The 18051-nt window shown below is 46.9% G+C and overlaps 1 protein-coding gene across 3 annotated transcripts in view; it reads left to right on the top strand.

Annotated features, from left to right (window-relative positions):
• Positions 1 to 18051, top strand: part of LOC134082696 (protein argonaute-3) — a 29511-nt gene that overhangs the window by 4596 nt on the left and 6864 nt on the right. For all 3 annotated transcript variants that reach the window (XM_062538603.1, XM_062538602.1, XM_062538601.1), the window contains exons 3-10: positions 9734 to 9905; positions 10026 to 10146; positions 10467 to 10675; positions 11674 to 11810; positions 15654 to 15788; positions 16028 to 16115; positions 17004 to 17151; positions 17278 to 17397. In XM_062538603.1, the coding sequence (XP_062394587.1) occupies positions 9734 to 9905; positions 10026 to 10146; positions 10467 to 10675; positions 11674 to 11810; positions 15654 to 15788; positions 16028 to 16115; positions 17004 to 17151; positions 17278 to 17397 (1130 nt within the window). The remainder of the gene's footprint in view (positions 1 to 9733; positions 9906 to 10025; positions 10147 to 10466; positions 10676 to 11673; positions 11811 to 15653; positions 15789 to 16027; positions 16116 to 17003; positions 17152 to 17277; positions 17398 to 18051) is intronic.

The following is an 18051-nucleotide window of genomic DNA, read 5'->3' as shown; positions in this document are numbered from 1 at the left end:
TTCTTTATCCTGCCAGAGAGAGAAGTCGGGGGGGACCCCCACTCTCTGTTGTTCTTTTCTTTTCTTCGGTCTCCCTTGAAGTTGAAGTCGCCATGATGGCTCAGTCAGTCAGTCAGTCAGGCAGGCAGTCTAGGCTGTTCCAGTTGCCTCGCTGTCTGACAGCAAATTAAGAAGCACGTTTTGGCCTGAGCTCAACATGTTAACTTCTGGAATGTAGTATTTGTAGTTGCTTAATGTGTGGTAATAGTGGAATGAGTTTTCAACCCTTGGCTCAACAGGGGATTCTAAACCCTGTAGCCTCCTAGTGTTCCTCAGGATAGAGGTGGACCAATGAAGCCTGATGCTGAAGAACATGCTCTCAAATACTCAAGAGAGAGCATCCCTCTCTCAGCTGATTGATTACCTCACAGGTTTCTTGTCTGGCTGTTTGAGGGTGATGTTTTCTTCCATGTGTGTTGACAGTGAATAGTCAATGATTTTAAGCAAAATGCACAAATGTAAGGCATCTGTGCGTGGGCTATGAGGAAGGGCACAGATGCAGTACTTGCACTTGTGTCTTTTCTAGAAGAGGTGAAGAGAGGAGGAGCAGAAGAGTAGGATCAGGAGATGAGACCGAGTAGCTGTGAGAAGCTTCTGGAGTAAGCGGAGTGCATGAGGGCCTCTCCCTCTTCTCTGTCCTGTTGCTCTGGTGCATCTCCTGAACCATTGAGGATGGAACATTCAGTTTGAAAGTTAGCATGGTGAAAAAGGACTGTCTATCTGTCTCTGTCTCTCTCACTAACTCCTACTGTCTCTCTCTCTCTTTCTTTCTTTCTCTCTTTCTTTCTCTTTCTTTCTTTTTCCTTTCTTTATCTCTTTCTTTCTTTCTTTCTTTTTCTTTCTTTCTTTATCTCTCTCTTGCTCTGTGTATATTAGGGTCCTCAAGCCAGAATGGCTTGTACCTCGAGAGCTTGTCTGTGTTAGCAGTGGGGGGTTTGGAGAGAGTTTGTGTGTGTGTGTGGTTTCAGACAGGAAGTGGAGGCTGCAGGCAGACATCAGAGGAGGGGGCTCTTAAGGGGGTCCATGTTTAGGGAAAGATTGGGGGAGGTTGGCGACTCAGTGGAGCAGGCTGTCACCTGTGTCTGTGGCCCTCTCTCTCTGTCTGATTGTGAAGAACGCTTGTCTTTTCACGCACAGCGTCTCTTTTTGGGATACTACGACCACCCTCCCACCACCGCACGACTGCACTTATCATCCTGATTTTCCTCTGTTCCTCTAAAACCAGTGTCATTGAAGACTTTGCTGAGCCAGGGTTGGTTGGCCGTGCAGGGGTTTACTCTTCAAGAGTTTGCATCTGACGACTGCTCAGGCCTGAAATGCTCCTTACATTTTTACTCTTCGCTCTCGCCACCAGTTTTCCCCCCTCACTCTTTCTCTCTTGTTGTGTCGTTCCCTCTCTCTCTCTCTCTCTCTCACTCCCTCTGTCCATCTCGCTGGAGCGCTGTGCATTGCACTGGCCTGCGGGCTACAGAAGGCTCTATTCAGGCAGCCATCAGTGGAATCCAGCTCCAGAAAGAAGCCCATTCATGGGCCGCGCACCCGGCCACCCCTCACCCCCTTTCCCTGCCCAAACACTGGCCGACTTCTCTGCGTACGTGTGCATGATTGTGTGTGTGATTTCAGCAAGATGCACATTTCCCTATCTTGAGAGCACGGCCTTACTCATGACATGCGCGCACGCCAGACACTCTCACACACACACACTCACTCACTCACTCACTCACTCACTCACTCACTCACTCACTCACTCACTCACTCACTAGAGTGCGGTTCGGGCCACATATTTCTGTCCGAACCCGGCCCACATCCGACAGAGTTGTGTCCGAACCTGACAGGCCTTTTTTATTTTTATTTCCAAACCTAACCCGAGCCCAACGCAGATGATGCGTCAGTTATTCTCATGCTAGTGGTTCAATGTTCCAGTCTTAGCCTCTATACTAAACAGTCAAAATGGCACTCTTAATTGTCTAAAGAATCAGGTGAGCGCATACCGCATTGGATATAGCATAGCCTATTGAAATAGAATTCATGTCTTCCATTGACAAAACTTCTTGAAATGAACTGCAACAGTTTTTGAAACTATGGTCACTGTCACTGATCCATATGCAACACCAACGTTAATTGAGGCAAATCAAGGAAATCCTCTCCTCCAATTGAACGAGATGTCCTTATATGATATGCAGAGGCCCATCAGCATCACACGTTTTGCACTCTTTCTCAATCTCTTCATAGCCTCATAGTATTGCTACCAGGCAGAATTCAGTGTATTGTGTACGTCTGTTTCATGACAACTCCACCTCTTACATGGAGCATAGCCACCGGCTTCATCCTCACCATCAGCCTTGACCATTAAGCAGGAATACCTCCACATAGTAGGCCTAGACTTCCCTTCGTTGTCTTTGGTCTTAAACTCTTCCAATGATCACTTTTTTTTTTTTCTTTTTTTTTTAATATCTCCCAAGATAGCCTTGCCTGAAATGGAGTTGCATTGTCAAGGCTACATAAGCAAATCTTGCACACAGGAAGAAGGCCATTAGGTGCTATTTTATTTTATTGTCAAAAAAAAACAAACTTTTGCATGATGTGAAGCAGATCTGTTGGCCACCCAACATAACAAATAATTTTAAATATAACGGCCAATGCCATCGCGCCGACATGTCTGAAATATTTGTCCAAACCCGAACCTAGCCTGTCAGGTCCCGTTGGACACACACACACATGGGCTTCTTGCCGTTGCTGCAGTGATGCCTTTTTGTGGGGAAACAGATGTTCTGTGCTGATGCGTCTCTGGTCCATTCGCTCTGAGCCCCAACCTGCTGCCAGGAGATCTGGCTGGTGCACTGTGGTCGGGGAAGCCTGGTGGTGGTGGTGGTGGGGGGGGGCACGGACCAGAGTGAGCACTACTGGGAATGTCGGGCCTTTTCCCCTGTTTCTGTCTTTATCTCCAAAATCTTGCTTAATGCAATGACGCAGTGGAGAAGCACCTGTTTGAACATATGGACCATCAATAGGCTTCTAGTGTAGACGTGCAAGTGAAGTCTTCACATTAATTTTTGTCTCATCCGTGTGACGTTGCACAGACGTAATATCGACTGCAATCTTACTGCTAAGAACTAAAACTATATATACTTTGTCGTAGGGATGTGATGCACAAACCACGATTCGATATGTACCTCTGACTTCAGAAAAAAAGAGTCAAGGCTAGATATCTATCTGCGTATCTATCCTGCTCTTCCCGTTCTCTCTGTCTATCCCTGCATTCCCTACCTCTCTGTTTCTGTGTAGGTTTCCATCCCCCTCTCCAGAGCTGTCACTCAAGCGCTCAGTGTGTAGTCTGTCTGCAGTGACTGACCGCATTATGCCTCAGCTCTCAACTTGTTCCCACAGAGCAGCTCTCTCGGGAGTGCACATATACAACAGCTGTATTGTGTGTGTGTGCGTGTGTGTATGTGTGTGTTGGAACTGAGAGTGAGTATATGCACTAGTGCTGTCTACATGGTGTGCTTGTGTGTGTTAAAATGAGAGATGAGATGTACACTTGTGCTGGCCACATAGTTTGTGTGTGTGTGTGTGTGTGTGTGTGTGAAGCAAGGACATGCTGCTATGTTCTTGCTTAGCCTGAGTGCTGCGTTGTTGCGGTTAGCGTACACATGTGCAGTACAACAGGTAGTCAACACCACACACACACACACACCCTCCCTCTTAATTTCCAAAACACACATACACACGCCGACTGTTCTGTGTTCATTTAATTTCTCCTGGACCATTAAGGATGGAACATTCAGTTCAAAAGTGAGCAGGGTGAAAAATGTCTCTCTGTTTCTCTCGGTCACTTCCTGTCTGTTCCAGCCACTCACATACTCATCTCTTCATCTCGATGTCTGTCTTTTGCCAAATGATCTCCTTCCTGTAATCCACTGTTTCTTATTTACAAACATCTAGCTTCTAACATCTCTGCTCGAAGTCACAATATTCAGAGAGGCTCTTGAACCATTTGCACTCGAGCATAGCATGCGATTCCTGTCATAAATCCCCTCTAGAAACTAATGCAATGGTTGTTTTTAAACCAAGTCTATATCTGACTCTGTTTTATTTTCGTGTCTTTTGAAATTGAATTTCTGAGTCTCACACAGACCTACTGTTAGGGCTATAATTCCATCCACGATATAGGCATCATCCAAACACCTGTACAGTAGCATACTCTTTTCCCACTTCTGGCCTAGGTGATTATTGGTGATTCAATCTTGCCAAACACCAAACTGTGCTTCTGTGTTCGCTGCTAGCTGTAAGCGTAGCTTAAGACTGGCTCTCTGGCTCTCTGGCTCTCTGGCTCTGATAAGAAGAGAAGGATGCAGAGAGGGATGGACAGACCGAGGGAAGAGCGGAGGAGATTCCAGCAGTACTGAAAGCATGTGGGGCAACACTGTGGCGGCCCTGCCATTTCCCTGACTGCAGCTGTGAGGCTAATGAGCGGTTTCAGGATCAGCGGAAAGCTTGGAGTGCTCGTTCAAGACCAGTAACTCGTCTCTGTTCTCAAAGCCGCGCGACCGCAAAACGGCTACTCCAGAGCTCCCCGAAGTGTGCACTGGCCGTCAGATCTCCGACGTCGACGACGATCCTGGGTTTTAGCCTGGGAACGGAAGAATGGTGGAGAGCTACTGTTAATAAATGCCAGCATTGTGGTTCTCTGTTCCTTGGTGGAATTGGGTGAAGTGTGCAACACCAGGAAAGTAGATGACTGACTAAATCCTAAAGCTTCTCGAGCAGAAGTCTTGTCTAGAAGTGATGAATTACGGGTTCGGCTCGCAGTAACGACACGCAGTACGCGAGTAGAGAGCGTCTCCTGTGACTGGAGGTAAACAGTAGCAGAGGTAGACATGTACACCACTGAGCCCCGGCGGTTGAGTCCACCTCTCGAGGTCTCCTGTCGGAAAACCGAAGAACAGCAGCACGGAAGAGAAGCCGATCGATGCGTGCTGAGAAAAAGGCCTGGGGAGATCTTCAGCTCTGCCGTCTGCAGAGCAACCTGAATACGTGTTCAAGTGTCTTCTTATCTCACACACAGACATCTCGGTGGGTGTTTTTTGTGTGCCGTCTGTGCTATGATCTCTCCTGCCCTGATTCTGCTGATTTTTACAGGGCTGAAAAAGGTGATGGCATTAGTCAGATAATTATTGTATCGGCTAGATTAAATGAATAAACACTCATCTGATCAAAGGGTTATTTGTTGTTGCCGAACGCATCTATTGGGTTAGCAGATGGGTGGCCAATTTGTTAACTGAAATTTGTCTGGTTGGCAGTCATGGAAACATTGTCAGTGTTAAGTAAGATACAGAGATGCTTAAACTGTAACGATTTGGTTAAACAAATGACCCATTGGCTGTTGGATGTAGAAACAGTTTTGTCATTGGCCAGGTGTGAGTTATGTATGTTAGGATTATGGAGAGTGGAAAGTGTTATTTGGAGAGTGGTTATTTTCACGCTGATCTGATGCCAGGCTGGCCTGGCTATTGATGACATCTGCATCACGATGAGGCAGAAAACTGCTTCTGGACCAGTGCTTAGCAGAAGCTTTTTTTTCTCTCTCCAACAGTCTGAGAACAGCCAAAGGGAGATGACACGGGAGCACAGCACAGACTCACTCACTTGTAGTTGCTCTCTCTTTCCCCCTCCTCCCTCCCTCACTTGTCCTCTCTCTCTCTCTCTTTCTCTCTCTCCCCCTCTCTCTTTCACAACCCTTCACTGGGTCTTGTCAGTTCAGGAGCTGTTGTTGTTGTAAATAAACCTCAGATTTGTTTACTAATTCTGCTCAGCTGTCATCTGTTTGGCTCTAGTGCCCAGGAGCCTGAAACGCCGTGTGCAGAGTGACGCTGCAACAGCATTCCACACGCCGAGCTTGGCTGGCCCCAAAACCGCCCGATTCCCAACGTAATCGCTCTCTCCGACACGATTGTCAGTGTTTGGTTAGAGTAGTGTCATCGTATTTCTGTACTTTTAAAGTTACTGAGAGATATGGGGCACTTTGATTTTGCCTGAGGCTGGGCTGGATGGCTGGATGGGTGGGTGGGGAGGAAGGGAGGGAGGGAGGGAGAGGATGGCAGGCAGGAAAGGAGGGGACCTGCATCTCTGTTGGCCAACAGTTTTTGTTTTTCATCTTTATTTACACTCATCTTTTTATAGTATTGATAAGATGGCCAGCTTCCCTGACCTTTCTGCTGGTGGTGCCATTGTGTGCGTGTGTGTGTGTGTGTCTGTGTGTGTTTGTGTGTGTGTATACACACTAGAGTGTGCCATATAAGGCTGTGGAGTTTGGGTGACTTAGGGTCATGGTTTGGACTCGGCTGGCCAGCTCCTCTAAAGCACCCCATCCCCCTGTGCATTTCAAGAACACACCGCTCCTGGGTCACCTCTGCTGAACGGTGCAGGCTGCAGGCTGTCAATACACTCCAACAGTCACCAACAGTTGGGTCAGTGTGAACCACCAGTCTGTGTTTATTGGACGGAGTGGTTTGAGTTTGACATGTCAAAAAGTCATTCTCTTGGATTACTCTCTCGGGAGTGTGGAGCTGGAAGTTTTCAGTTTTCTGACCAAAGACAGCAACCAACAACTGCCAACTTTAAGGCTTTCGCACTCAGGCGCCAACATGAGTGTGGCGCACTACGTTACCTACGTTCGATTCCATTGGATTCCATTGTTTTCAATACAAGCCCGCACAACACCACTGAACCCTTCAGCAGATTACAATCCATTTCTGTTTTTGTCGGTGCCTCTCAATGAAATCCAATGGTAATAGAATTCTTTTCAGTTGACAATTTCGCCACTTATGTGCATGGCAAGCGGCAAAGTGTTGCCACACTCATGAAGACTTCTTTTTGGGAGGCCCTTTAGAATATTGAGGTTTGTGGGCCATTGGCCGGGCCAACAAATGTTGAGGTTTCTTGTGCAATGTCTTGATGGTGTACTAGCACCTTTTTAAAGACACCTATGTTGATGGCGTAATGTCTGCATTGGTGGGAGTACCTGTCAAAGAGTGAAGGGAAAATGAATCTGTGCGTGTGTGTCCTTGCTGTGATGTGCATGTGCTTATTCTGTGAGTTTTCTCACTTCTTGAAACAGTTGGTCTTCTTTCCTCTCCATGGCCTTCAGAACATCTATGTGTATGTGTGTGCGCACATGTGAGTGCGCAAGTGATTGTACGTAGGGCTGTGTGAATGAATGAGTGACGTTGGCAGTGTGTGTGTGGGAGGCTGTGTGAGAAGAAGCTCCCCCCGCCCTGAGTGTGTGTGTGTGTGTGTGTGTGTGTGAACCTACCCAGCAATACCCACGTTGGCTGCTTCGCTGACTCATTTGTGGTGGTTTGTGGGTCTCTGTGTGCAGCAAGTGCTCTTGCAGAGAATGAATGGAAGAAACACTTCCTCTGCCTCCTCCTACTCCTCCACCAATTTCCCTCTGTCATCTCGTTTTCATCCATAGCTCACTCCATCAGAGATAGAAAGAAAGATAGAGAGAGAGAGAGAGTCACTGACTACTGACTAGTTCCCAACTGTACAAGTACATGAACAAAACAGTGTGTTTGTGCTTTGTGCAGTTACGAAGGTCTACTCACTGATGTGGTCTCCAGTGCCTCTATAAACGATGACACATGGAACACACACATTTAGGCTACTACACACGCACACTATTTAAGTACTAGGATTCCTGACCTGAGGGGCGGTTTGTTGGATGCGTGCACGAGTGTAGCACAAGGGTTGTAGTACAGAATGAACACACACACGCATGGCGGAGAGAGAGTGTGAGGGTTGGGAGGCGATTTGACGTGTGAACAGACCGAGCCGTGACATCAATGTAGCGGAAAGCAGAACCACGCAACTGAGCAGAAAGGTGAAGGTTATCCAGGAAATGGAAGCTGTGTGTCTGTGTGTGTGTGTCTGTGTGTGTGTGTGCGTTTGCGTGTGTGTGTGTGTGTGTGTGTGTGTGTGTGTGTGTGTGTGTGTGTGTGTGTGTGTGTGTGTGTGTGTGTGTGTGTGTGTGTGTGTGTGTGTGTGTGTGTGTGTGTGTGTGTGTGTGTGTGTGTGTGTGTGTGTACAACATCAGGCACAGTTTAAATCTGACTGATGTGTGTGGATTAAAGTGACTCATGTGTAAAACACGTGTCTGGGGGAGGTGACATGTGACTGCCACACACACATGTGTATACACTCCCACACACACACACACATGTGTACACACTCCCACACACACATGTGTATACACTCCCACATATGCATGGACAGTTTATTGTTTGTCCACCCTGCTTGTGTGCCCTCTCTTCTCATTGAATATACTTCAATATTCATACCCTCTTTTAGCCACTGAGGGATGCACTGCACCTTAATTCTCTTTAATGTGTGTGTGTGTGTGTGTGTGAGAGATGTTGATATTGATTTCTAACTTCCTAGTGGACCTTATCTATTTGTGTGCGAAAGAGGCGGACAGATCTGAAGAGTATAGAGTGTTTCTCTCTCTCTCTTTCTCTCTCTTTCTCTTTCTCTCTCTTTCTCTCTCTGTCTTTTTGTGTGTGTGTCTCTCTCTCTCTCTCTCTCTCTCTCTCTCTCTCTCTCTCTCTCTCTCTCTCTCTCTCTCTGACTGACGCAATGTGTGGGACCGGAGTGAAATGCTGCTGTTGGAAAACGTTCTGTCCTTGTGTGAGACAGCCCTTAGTCACTCTTTGCATCTGGTGGCAGCCTTGTGAGGCTCGCTGAGTTGTTGTTTTCGTCCCTCTCCCTCGTTGTATCATCTTTTTTTGGCCTCCGATTTGATCTGGCCTGTCTCTTGATTTGTGCAGCGTGATTCAGAAGGGCCCAGCCACGTTGAAAAATAGCACTGCTTAAGGGGAACGGAAGCCTAAATGCAGCTTAATTTATTTAATTCTCACACATTTCATTTTGATTACCTGATGCAGTGAATCTGTCAAGGACAGTCACAGTAGGGATTTAGTTCTTGTTCGTGTGTGTGTGTTTCATTATATTTTTATCCTGGCTATGGCTTAATGTCAGTACCATCACTTAACACACATCCCAAACACAGACCCCTAGGGCTCTGTTTTAACAACTGTTTAAGCATGTTTAGGGTGTGGCCAGTCCAAAATCACTATCTTTTCAGCGTAAAAAGTTTATCAGGCGCATCGTTCAAAAGGGTTTTTCTTATGTTTCTTAATCAGTCATGGGTGTGTTTTGGGCATAACCTCCATTAAACCAATGAGAGTGACATCTGTCATCCCCTTTAAGAGCAACAAGCTCAACACCAAATGGCGCTTTGCTATTTTAAGTCGGCACATAATAGTGGGGAAGGCAGCAATTTCTCTCTGTGATTGCATTAGATTGATGGAACAGGATTGGTATGCTGTAACTGCACCTTTTTCCACTCCTCTTCATATTGGGTAAATCATGCAACTACAGTAATTTCCCGCATATAAGCCGCATTGTGTATAAGCCGCAGGACAGTGTTTTATGCAAGATAAAATAAACAAAACAAAATTAGCACCATATTAACTGCCCACCCCTGTATTAACTTCACAGCGGAAGAAATTTAGCAAACTCAATGTATAAGCCGCGGCTAATAGTCTGGAAATTACGGGTAAATGACTAAATGCAGTAAATGGCCGACACTATTGAGAAGTGGCTGACGAGCTGGTGTGTCCCTGCGTGTGTCCAGGAGCGGTTGGGGCGCAGGCCCTCTTCACCGTGCCGCGGCGGCCAGGCTATGGCACCATGGGCAAGCCCATCAAGCTGCTGGCCAACTGCTTCCAGGTGGAGATCCCCAAGATGGACGTCTACCTCTACGAGGTGGACATCAAGCCGGAGAAGTGCCCACGGAGGGTCAACAGGTAGGTGACTGGGCCGGGCTAAGAACGCCCCAGTCAGCATCTTGGTTAAGACTTGGATGTTGGTTTGTAAATGAATTTGCTAATGATGTTGTACCTGTGTGGTGTGTGCGTGTTTTATAGGGAGGTGGTTGACTCCATGGTGCAGCATTTCAAGGTGACCATCTTTGGGGATCGACGGCCAGTGTACGATGGGAAGAAGAGCCTCTACACAGCTAACCCACTGCCTGTGGCTCCAACAGGGGTAACACACACACACACACACACACACACACACTCAGACACAAGCTGGAATGCGCGCACACACACGTGCATGCAGAAGCAGAGCACTGCTCATTAGTAAACATGGTAGCACATCAGCACCAATGCCACTTTAGTGATGCTAACTTTGTTGATCTCCATTAGATGTGACAAATGGATTATGAATACAAGTGCCTCGCCAACCCATGAATATTAGCTGAAACCACACACACACACACACACACACACACACACACACACACACACACACACACACTCTCACACGCTTTCTGATACTCATACTGCCCTCCTCGCCTCCGACAGGTGGATCTGGACGTGACGCTGCCGGGGGAGGGGGGAAAGGACCGTCCGTTTAAGGTGTCCATCCGGTTCGTGTCGCTGGTGAGCTGGCACCTGCTGCACGAGGTGCTGACGGGCCGCAGCATGCCCGAGCCCCTGGAGCTGGACAAGCCCATCAGCACCAACCCCGTGCACGCCGTCGACGTGGTGCTGCGCCACCTGCCCTCCATGAAGTACGGCTCGCTCGCTCTCTCTGTGGACACAGACACAGACACAGACACAGACACAGACACAGACACAGACACAGACACAGACACAGACACAGACACAGACACAGACACAGACACAGACACAGACACAGACACAGACACAGACACAGACACAGACACAGACACAGACACAGACACAGACACAGACACAGACACAGACACAGACACAGACACATGCTGTGGATGTGTAACACGCATATGCACAGAGAACAGTATAGAGATGTAACTACATATGGACAAATACACAAATACACATACCCTTCATTTTGAATTTTTTTTTTAGATCCGAATGCTTTGTGAGAGCCTGCCTATCCCAAACACAATCATGACCTACACCAGCCAACAAGCCTGTATTATTGTTCCTCCTGATAAGAAGCTTGTAGACACGCACACACACACACACACACACACACACACACACACACACACACTGGCCAATAAAGTAGATTTTGTGGTACCTTTAATAATGCTATTAGCAGTTCCCTGCTGGTCCATTGTACAGTAAGCTGCTGTAGACCTGAGCTCTGTGGATGAGGTCATGCTGGCTCCTACTGATGGCCAGTGTGGGTGTCGAGCATGTACTGTACTGTATGTCAGACTTCATCTCTGTGCAGCGGTGTGAAGGATGAGCTCATCCAGCCCCGTAGAAAAAAAAAAAAAATCCCTAGATCTTGTATGTTGGGGCGGTAGTTGGGGGAGGTAGTAGTACACACAAGGGAAGGGTGAATGACATTTGTTTGACCTATGAGCAGGTGCATCATCCTCAGGTGTATTTCTTGCTTGATTGATTAATTTCTGTTTCAAGCATGATATGACTGTGCTTGTTTCAGTCTGTCTGTCTCTCACTCTCTCTTTTGATGTTGTACTCAGAATTGAAGTGATCTCATAGTATGATATCATTGTGTAAATTCCCTTCTCTCTCTCTCTCTCTCTCTCTCTCCCTCTCTCTCTCTCCCTCTCAGGTACACTCCGGTGGGCCGGTCCTTCTTCTCCGCTCCAGAGGGCTATGACCACCCCCTGGGCGGGGGCAGGGAAGTGTGGTTCGGCTTCCATCAGTCTGTCCGGCCAGCCATGTGGAAGATGATGCTCAACATAGACGGTGAGGATGCATTACCACATGTCCCCAGCAGGGTGGGCTTGTGAGACCGAGCTGTCAGATATGACTGGAGAGACGAGTGCTCTCTCTACTCACAAGGACAGCAGTGTTTCCCACACATAGACAAATTTGTGGCGGTGCGCCACAGATTCAGCACCGGCCGCCACATATTGCGTCTCGTTATTCTTTTATTTATTTATTTATTCTTATTTTGAAACGCTATTGAAAAACACGCAGCATTCGTAAAGCTGCATTTCCTTTCCCTGCGCTCCCTCTCTGTTACTCGCGCGTCTGTCTCTCATACACACAAACACGCACAGCCCCTATACTCTGTGCACACCGCGGCTGTCTGTCTCCATGAAAACCAACGAGATCATCCCTGGAAGCGTGGTCGGTGGTCGCACTGATGCACCTGACGCTGCTCGGGTAGAAGCATAAAGTTCTCCCGCAACTTTTGTAGTCTATGCGTGCAACTTAATTACCAAACAGTAGAAGTAAACTCATTCTCCTTGGCCCGCTCTCGTGCGCGCACAATGGACAGCCGCCCTCCACATGCACATTTAATCCAAATAAAACATTCACAATCGTGGACGCATTGACGACGACTAGCTAAATTACTGTTATATTCGGTTAGCATCATTAGTAGGCTATGCTACAGACATTTGATTAAATTGCATTCGAGTTGACTGACCACCAATGTTTTTCAACTCCAAGACTGGCCTGTCCAGAGGAGAAAAAGTATTAGCTTACCTTGAAACTTATAACACATGTGGGGAAAATGAACAGTCCAACCAGTAGAGTATGATAAGCTTAGCCTGCTATGTTTACAATATTTTGAGGCTTCAACCAGACAGCTGAATTTAAGAAGTGGAGTTGTAATATGAATAGTAGGCTATAATCTGCATAAAGTTTGCTGTTATGAATATCAGAAATGTCAGTATAGGCCTATATAATGTAAATAGTTACATAATATGTGCGTGTTTCAAATAAAGGCAAGCTTCACATCTTGGTAAAAAAAAATAAAAATTACATTATATGAAAGGAGAGCGATAAAAAGGCTATGCAATGACCGCCACACCGACCGACCACCACACATTGCCTTCTAATCTGTGGGAAACACTGGACAGTCAGGCCACGGAGAGCAGGTCGAGCAGGTGTTTAAACAGCTGGTAGCGGTAATTGTCTGATATACTGTATGTGGCAGTGGTGTGATTGTTCAGGTGGTGCAAATATTCTTCTGTCCGGCTAAACCTGAAGGAATTGACCCACCCTGTTTTTTTAAAAAATATTTTTGCATGTTTCTAGGTGTAGGAGTGTTCACATGAAAAGAATTTTCACATTAATGTTTAACCAACTTTACTGTTAGTTTCAGTTATTTGTTTTGGTTCAGTCGTTTGAACAGTTTTCAGTAAGTTGGACAGCAAGTGGATGTAGCTTCCTTGGATAGGGCATGGAGTTGTAAACAAGGGGACAGGAGAGGGGTTTTGTTGTTGTGAGGGAACTGAAAAACTAGCCACCTCCCCCTGCTTTTCCCCCTGGTAGAATGTGGCATTTCAGTTATTCTCTTTCTCTCTCTCTCACTCGCTCGCCCACCCGCCCAGTAAGGAAGTTTTCTTATTTTTTACTCTGTCTTTTACCTAGTAGTGGCCTCGGCCTCAATACGTCATTTGTAATTTAATACCATCAAAACATTATCTCTCTCTCTCTCTCTCTCTCTCTCTCTTTCTCTCTCTCTCTCTCCCCCTCTCTCTTTCTCTCTTTTGTCCTCTTCAATGGCCCTCTCTAGTTTGCCGCGCTCCCTGTCATAAATCACATGCCCCCGAGTCTGTTATTGCTCCTGTTCTCCGCTCTCCACTTGCACTCTGTCTCTCACTCCCTCCAGTCACTCTATCCCCTGCCTCCAAAAAAAAGCAGAAAACATCCAACCGCCTGAAAATAATTCTTCCTTTTCTGTGTCTTTGTTCACTCGATAATGGAGGGAATGTGTGAAGGGGAGGGAGGGGGGGGGGGGGGGAGAGCGTGAAAGATGGCAACAGGAGCGACATTGCCGGGCACGAGGATTAAACATTGACTCGGTGGGGGACCAAGGAAGACTAACCCAAACAATATCCCAAGAGCAAGTGCTTGATTAACTTCCCTGAGCGTCACCCCTTCAGAATTGATATTCCGATCTCTGAGATCAATTGAGGCGTTTTAGCGCTTAAGTCGTTGGATGACCTTTCCAGTTGATTTTCCTGACTCTTTCCTCCCCCTCGGCAAAATAATAATGGAAAAAAAAAAGCACCTCTGTTGAGTTCTCTGTGATTGCCCATATCACTTAGAATGTTGCAGCTAGAATGTTTGGAGGGATTTTTCTCTTCAGAACTTCACTCCCGTCTTTAGTATCAAATAGTTGGCCCGTCCTTTGGATTTGAGCTGGGGTGTCTTTCTGTCATTCCAGTGGATGATGTAGGGAAGGGAGGTGGTGTTGTTGGTGGTGGATGTTTGGTGGTGGATGTTTGGGGGTGGGGTCAAAGAAGGTTCACAGACAGCCAGACGAGAGGGGAGCTGCTTTTGGTTGGTGGGGGCTGTCAAGTTGGTCATGTGATCAGCGGTGCTGTCTTTGTGTCTGCAGTGCCATGCCTCTGTCTAGAAGTGTGCACGGATGCTCGTCAGAGTGAGACAATCTCTAGACCTTACACCCACTCCACCATCACCCCCTCCTGCTCCCACTCCCAGCCCCACTCAACGTCAATTGTCCCCCCCCCCCCCCCCCCCAAACATGTCTCGCACAAGCCTCGCTGTGCGTGGGGATTAGGTGACTGAATGTGAGGAAGACTGAATCTCAAGTAATGCCCTGCGCTGCTCTAATGGCATGCTCCCAGTCAGGGCATCAGGAGCGGATCAGGTGCCCGCAGCTCTAATCAGGGATGGCTTATTGCGCCTTTGGACCAGACAAATACAATTACAAAAGGGCATTTAGCACTAGACTGCTCAACATCACAATTCAAGAATGACATTTTCCGCTATTCAGCATTCCAATCAGTTTGTAGATTTTGAGCAAGCAAAACCGGTTATAAATTGGTCATAAAGCTGTAAACTGTAAGACCTCAAAGAGAGGGATTAGTTTAGTCAAGTATAAGTTATAATAAAGTAGATATAGCCACTGATTTAGCATTATTGTCACCCCATTACCTCTGACTATTATTATTTTATTACCAGCTGAAGTTAACTTTAGAATGAATCCATTTGATGACAGGAAAATCATATTGATTTGGAATTGATGTATATGCGGTCTCCAACATAGTCCAGCTGTGTGTGTGTGTGTGTGTGTGTGTGTGTTCAAATGTACCTGCACGTGTGCTTGTGTGTAACGTGTGAAAAGCACATGGGACTGGACAATGTGGTCAGGGTCTGACAGACGGCCAGGGACGCGGCGTGCTCCGGAACGCTCTCTCTGCCAGCAGGCCTGTGGCCCAGCGTCCACTCCGACGGTAGCAGGCGTCTGGTGCTCCCTGCCGTCTCCCTCGTCCTGGCCCTCAACGCCGCAGCGTGCAGGACACCAGCAGAAGCGCTGTGCGCCATAAGGATGCCAGTGTTGGGGTCGGACAGACATTGTGCACGTCTATGCCCTGTCTGCACGGTATTTGTTGGACAGAGAAAGAGTTGGAGATATTTTATTGCGGCACAGGCTGTTTTGATGTCCTTGGGCAAATTTTGTGTTTTATCTTTGTCATTTTCTGGTTTTGAAATAAGGCTGTGAGTATGTGTCCTTCTCTAGTGCTGATCAAGTAGTGGTTTGTGTTGTGTGTTTTTAGTTGTAGGCCTTTTGCACTTCTTCACACAGGTTATTTCTGTTTCACACAGTGTCCGCCACGGCCTTCTACAAAGCGCAGCCAGTCATTCAGTTTATGTGTGAAGTCCTGGACATCCACAACATAGATGAGCAGCCTCGTCCCCTCACCGACTCGCACCGGGTCAAATTCACCAAAGAAATCAAGGGTGAGTTCAAGTGTGTGAGTGTGTTGCTGCTATGAGCTTGTGTTCTTACATGCTTATGTGACCTTATTTAAGTGTGTGTTGGTTGAGATTGTGTGTGTGTGTGTGTGTCTGTCTGTGTCTGTGTCTGTGTCTGTGTCTGTGTCTGTGTCTGTGTCTGTGTCTGTGTGTGTGTGTGTGTGTGTGTGTGTGTGTGTGTGTGTTCTAGCTAATGTTAATGTGCGTCTGCTGTCCATTTCCAGGTCTTAAGGTTGAGGTGACGCACTGTGGAACGATGCGGAGGAAGTACCGTGTGTGTAACGTAACCCGCCGACCAGCCAGCCACCAGACGTGAGTCAGTCAGGCCCCTTGGGACTGTGTGTGTGTGTGTGTATATGTGTGCATGCGTGTGCCGTGTGTGCATGTGTATGAGAGAGAATGAGTGTGCGTTTTGCTGTGGATGTGTTGAGATGATTCATAGGCCTGCCTCTCTTACCTTTGGTTTACAACAGAATCATTATAAGTTAGTGATGGTGGTGATGACTGCTCTGTCCTCCCTATGACACCTCACTGCCACACTCATTTTTTCCACTCCATGCTTGCCATTAAAAAGGGGGCCCGCCCTCTAGTGGCGGCCTGTGATAGTACTCTAGCGCACCAGTTCAGATGGGATAAATGGTCCTAACCAGTGTGCCGTGAAATGTTAAGGAACCCTATAGGCTTTATTACAGGCTCACGAAGAGGACTATTTTTAAACGCCTCAAATGATGGAGCTTCTTAATTAAAACGGGTTTAGGTAGTCATCAAGTGGTTGTTATGAGGTAGCCTAATAGGCATGTGCTCACATGATGTTTATCTGTAGCCTGTCACTGAACACTCTGTATAGAAGCACATGTGGAAATGAACACCCCTGTTATAACCTAATCTAATGAATGTGATGCTTCATAATCATTAACCAGAAGTCTGTGTGCCTTGGCGTTTTGGTTTGACCTTTGATGTGCCTTAGCTCCCAAAAGGTTGAGAACCTCTGCCAGTATTAAATTCTGATCTATCTATCTTTTATTAATTAACTTCGGCCTGACTCTCACCTATTTTTGCTTATATTTTTGTTCAATGTTCAGTATACATTACATAGCGTCAAAACCTAGCATGAAGCACTGTTGGTGTTTATCCCGCAACCATATAAATATGAGTATATGCGGTCCTGTAATTCTACATTTGTGCTTGTGTGGTCAACAGGTTTCCCCTGCAGTTGGAGAGCGGGCAGACGGTGGAGCGCACAGTGGCCCAGTACTTCAGAGAGAAGTACAATCTGCAGCTCAAGTACCCCCACCTGCCCTGCTTACAGGTGGGGCAGGAGCAGAAGCACACCTACCTGCCCCTGGAGGTGAGCCATGTCACTCAAGTCAATTATCAGCCCCTAATGCCCCGCTAACGAACGGGATTGACCTGTTCCGCTTATGTTGGGTAAATCTGAAACAATGCTTTTGTTTTGTTATTTTCTCCCCTACAGGTTTGTAACATAGTAGCAGGTCAGCGCTGCATTAAGAAACTGACCGATAATCAGACCTCCACCATGATCAAAGCCACGGCACGCTCTGCACCGGACAGACAGGAGGAGATCAGCAGGCTGGTGAGTGCTGACACCTAGTGGTTGGAGGCTGCATGATGCCTTCATTCATCACACTTAAGCTTGAAGATGAGCTCACTCTGCTATTGCAATGGCATCATGCAAACATGACGGCAACAGATACAAATGCATTTAGTATGATTTAGGTTCATAAAGTATGAATGTGCCTGCTTTTACATAGTTTTTTTTATTATGAGGTGTTGATAAAGATGTGCAGACTCTTCTTAGTCTTGTCCTTAATTGAAAAAAAGACAGCCGCATGGTAGAACATGAAGTTGTCCATTTTCTGTATCAGACAGAAGTGTACCAGAAATGTATGTATGCATTTATTTACAAATGTGCTTGCTCAATCTGAGTACTATACAAAGGGGCACCCTTCTGTGAGTGTAGATGGGTGGGTTTGGCAGCCCTGAGGATTGCAATGAGGTGTGACAGACCAGCTGGGCACTAGAAAAAGATCTTAAAATATGTATGTTTTGCCTGTGATTGTTCAAGTATGCTGGCGGAAACAGACTGTCGAACACAATGTGCATGGGCCGCTTCCTTGGCATTCTCCATGTTGTGATGGTCATTGATGGGTCACAATGTCTACCTTATTCTGCATATTTTACCTGGGATTCTAGAGCAGCAATGTGGGTATGGGGAGTTTGTTAAATG

This window comes from Sardina pilchardus, chromosome 6 (genome assembly GCF_963854185.1).
Source record: "Sardina pilchardus chromosome 6, fSarPil1.1, whole genome shotgun sequence".
Lineage (NCBI taxonomy): Eukaryota > Metazoa > Chordata > Actinopteri > Clupeiformes > Clupeidae > Sardina > Sardina pilchardus.
The sequence above is the reverse complement of the archived record's forward strand: the minus strand, read 5'-3'. Positions and strand labels throughout refer to the sequence as shown.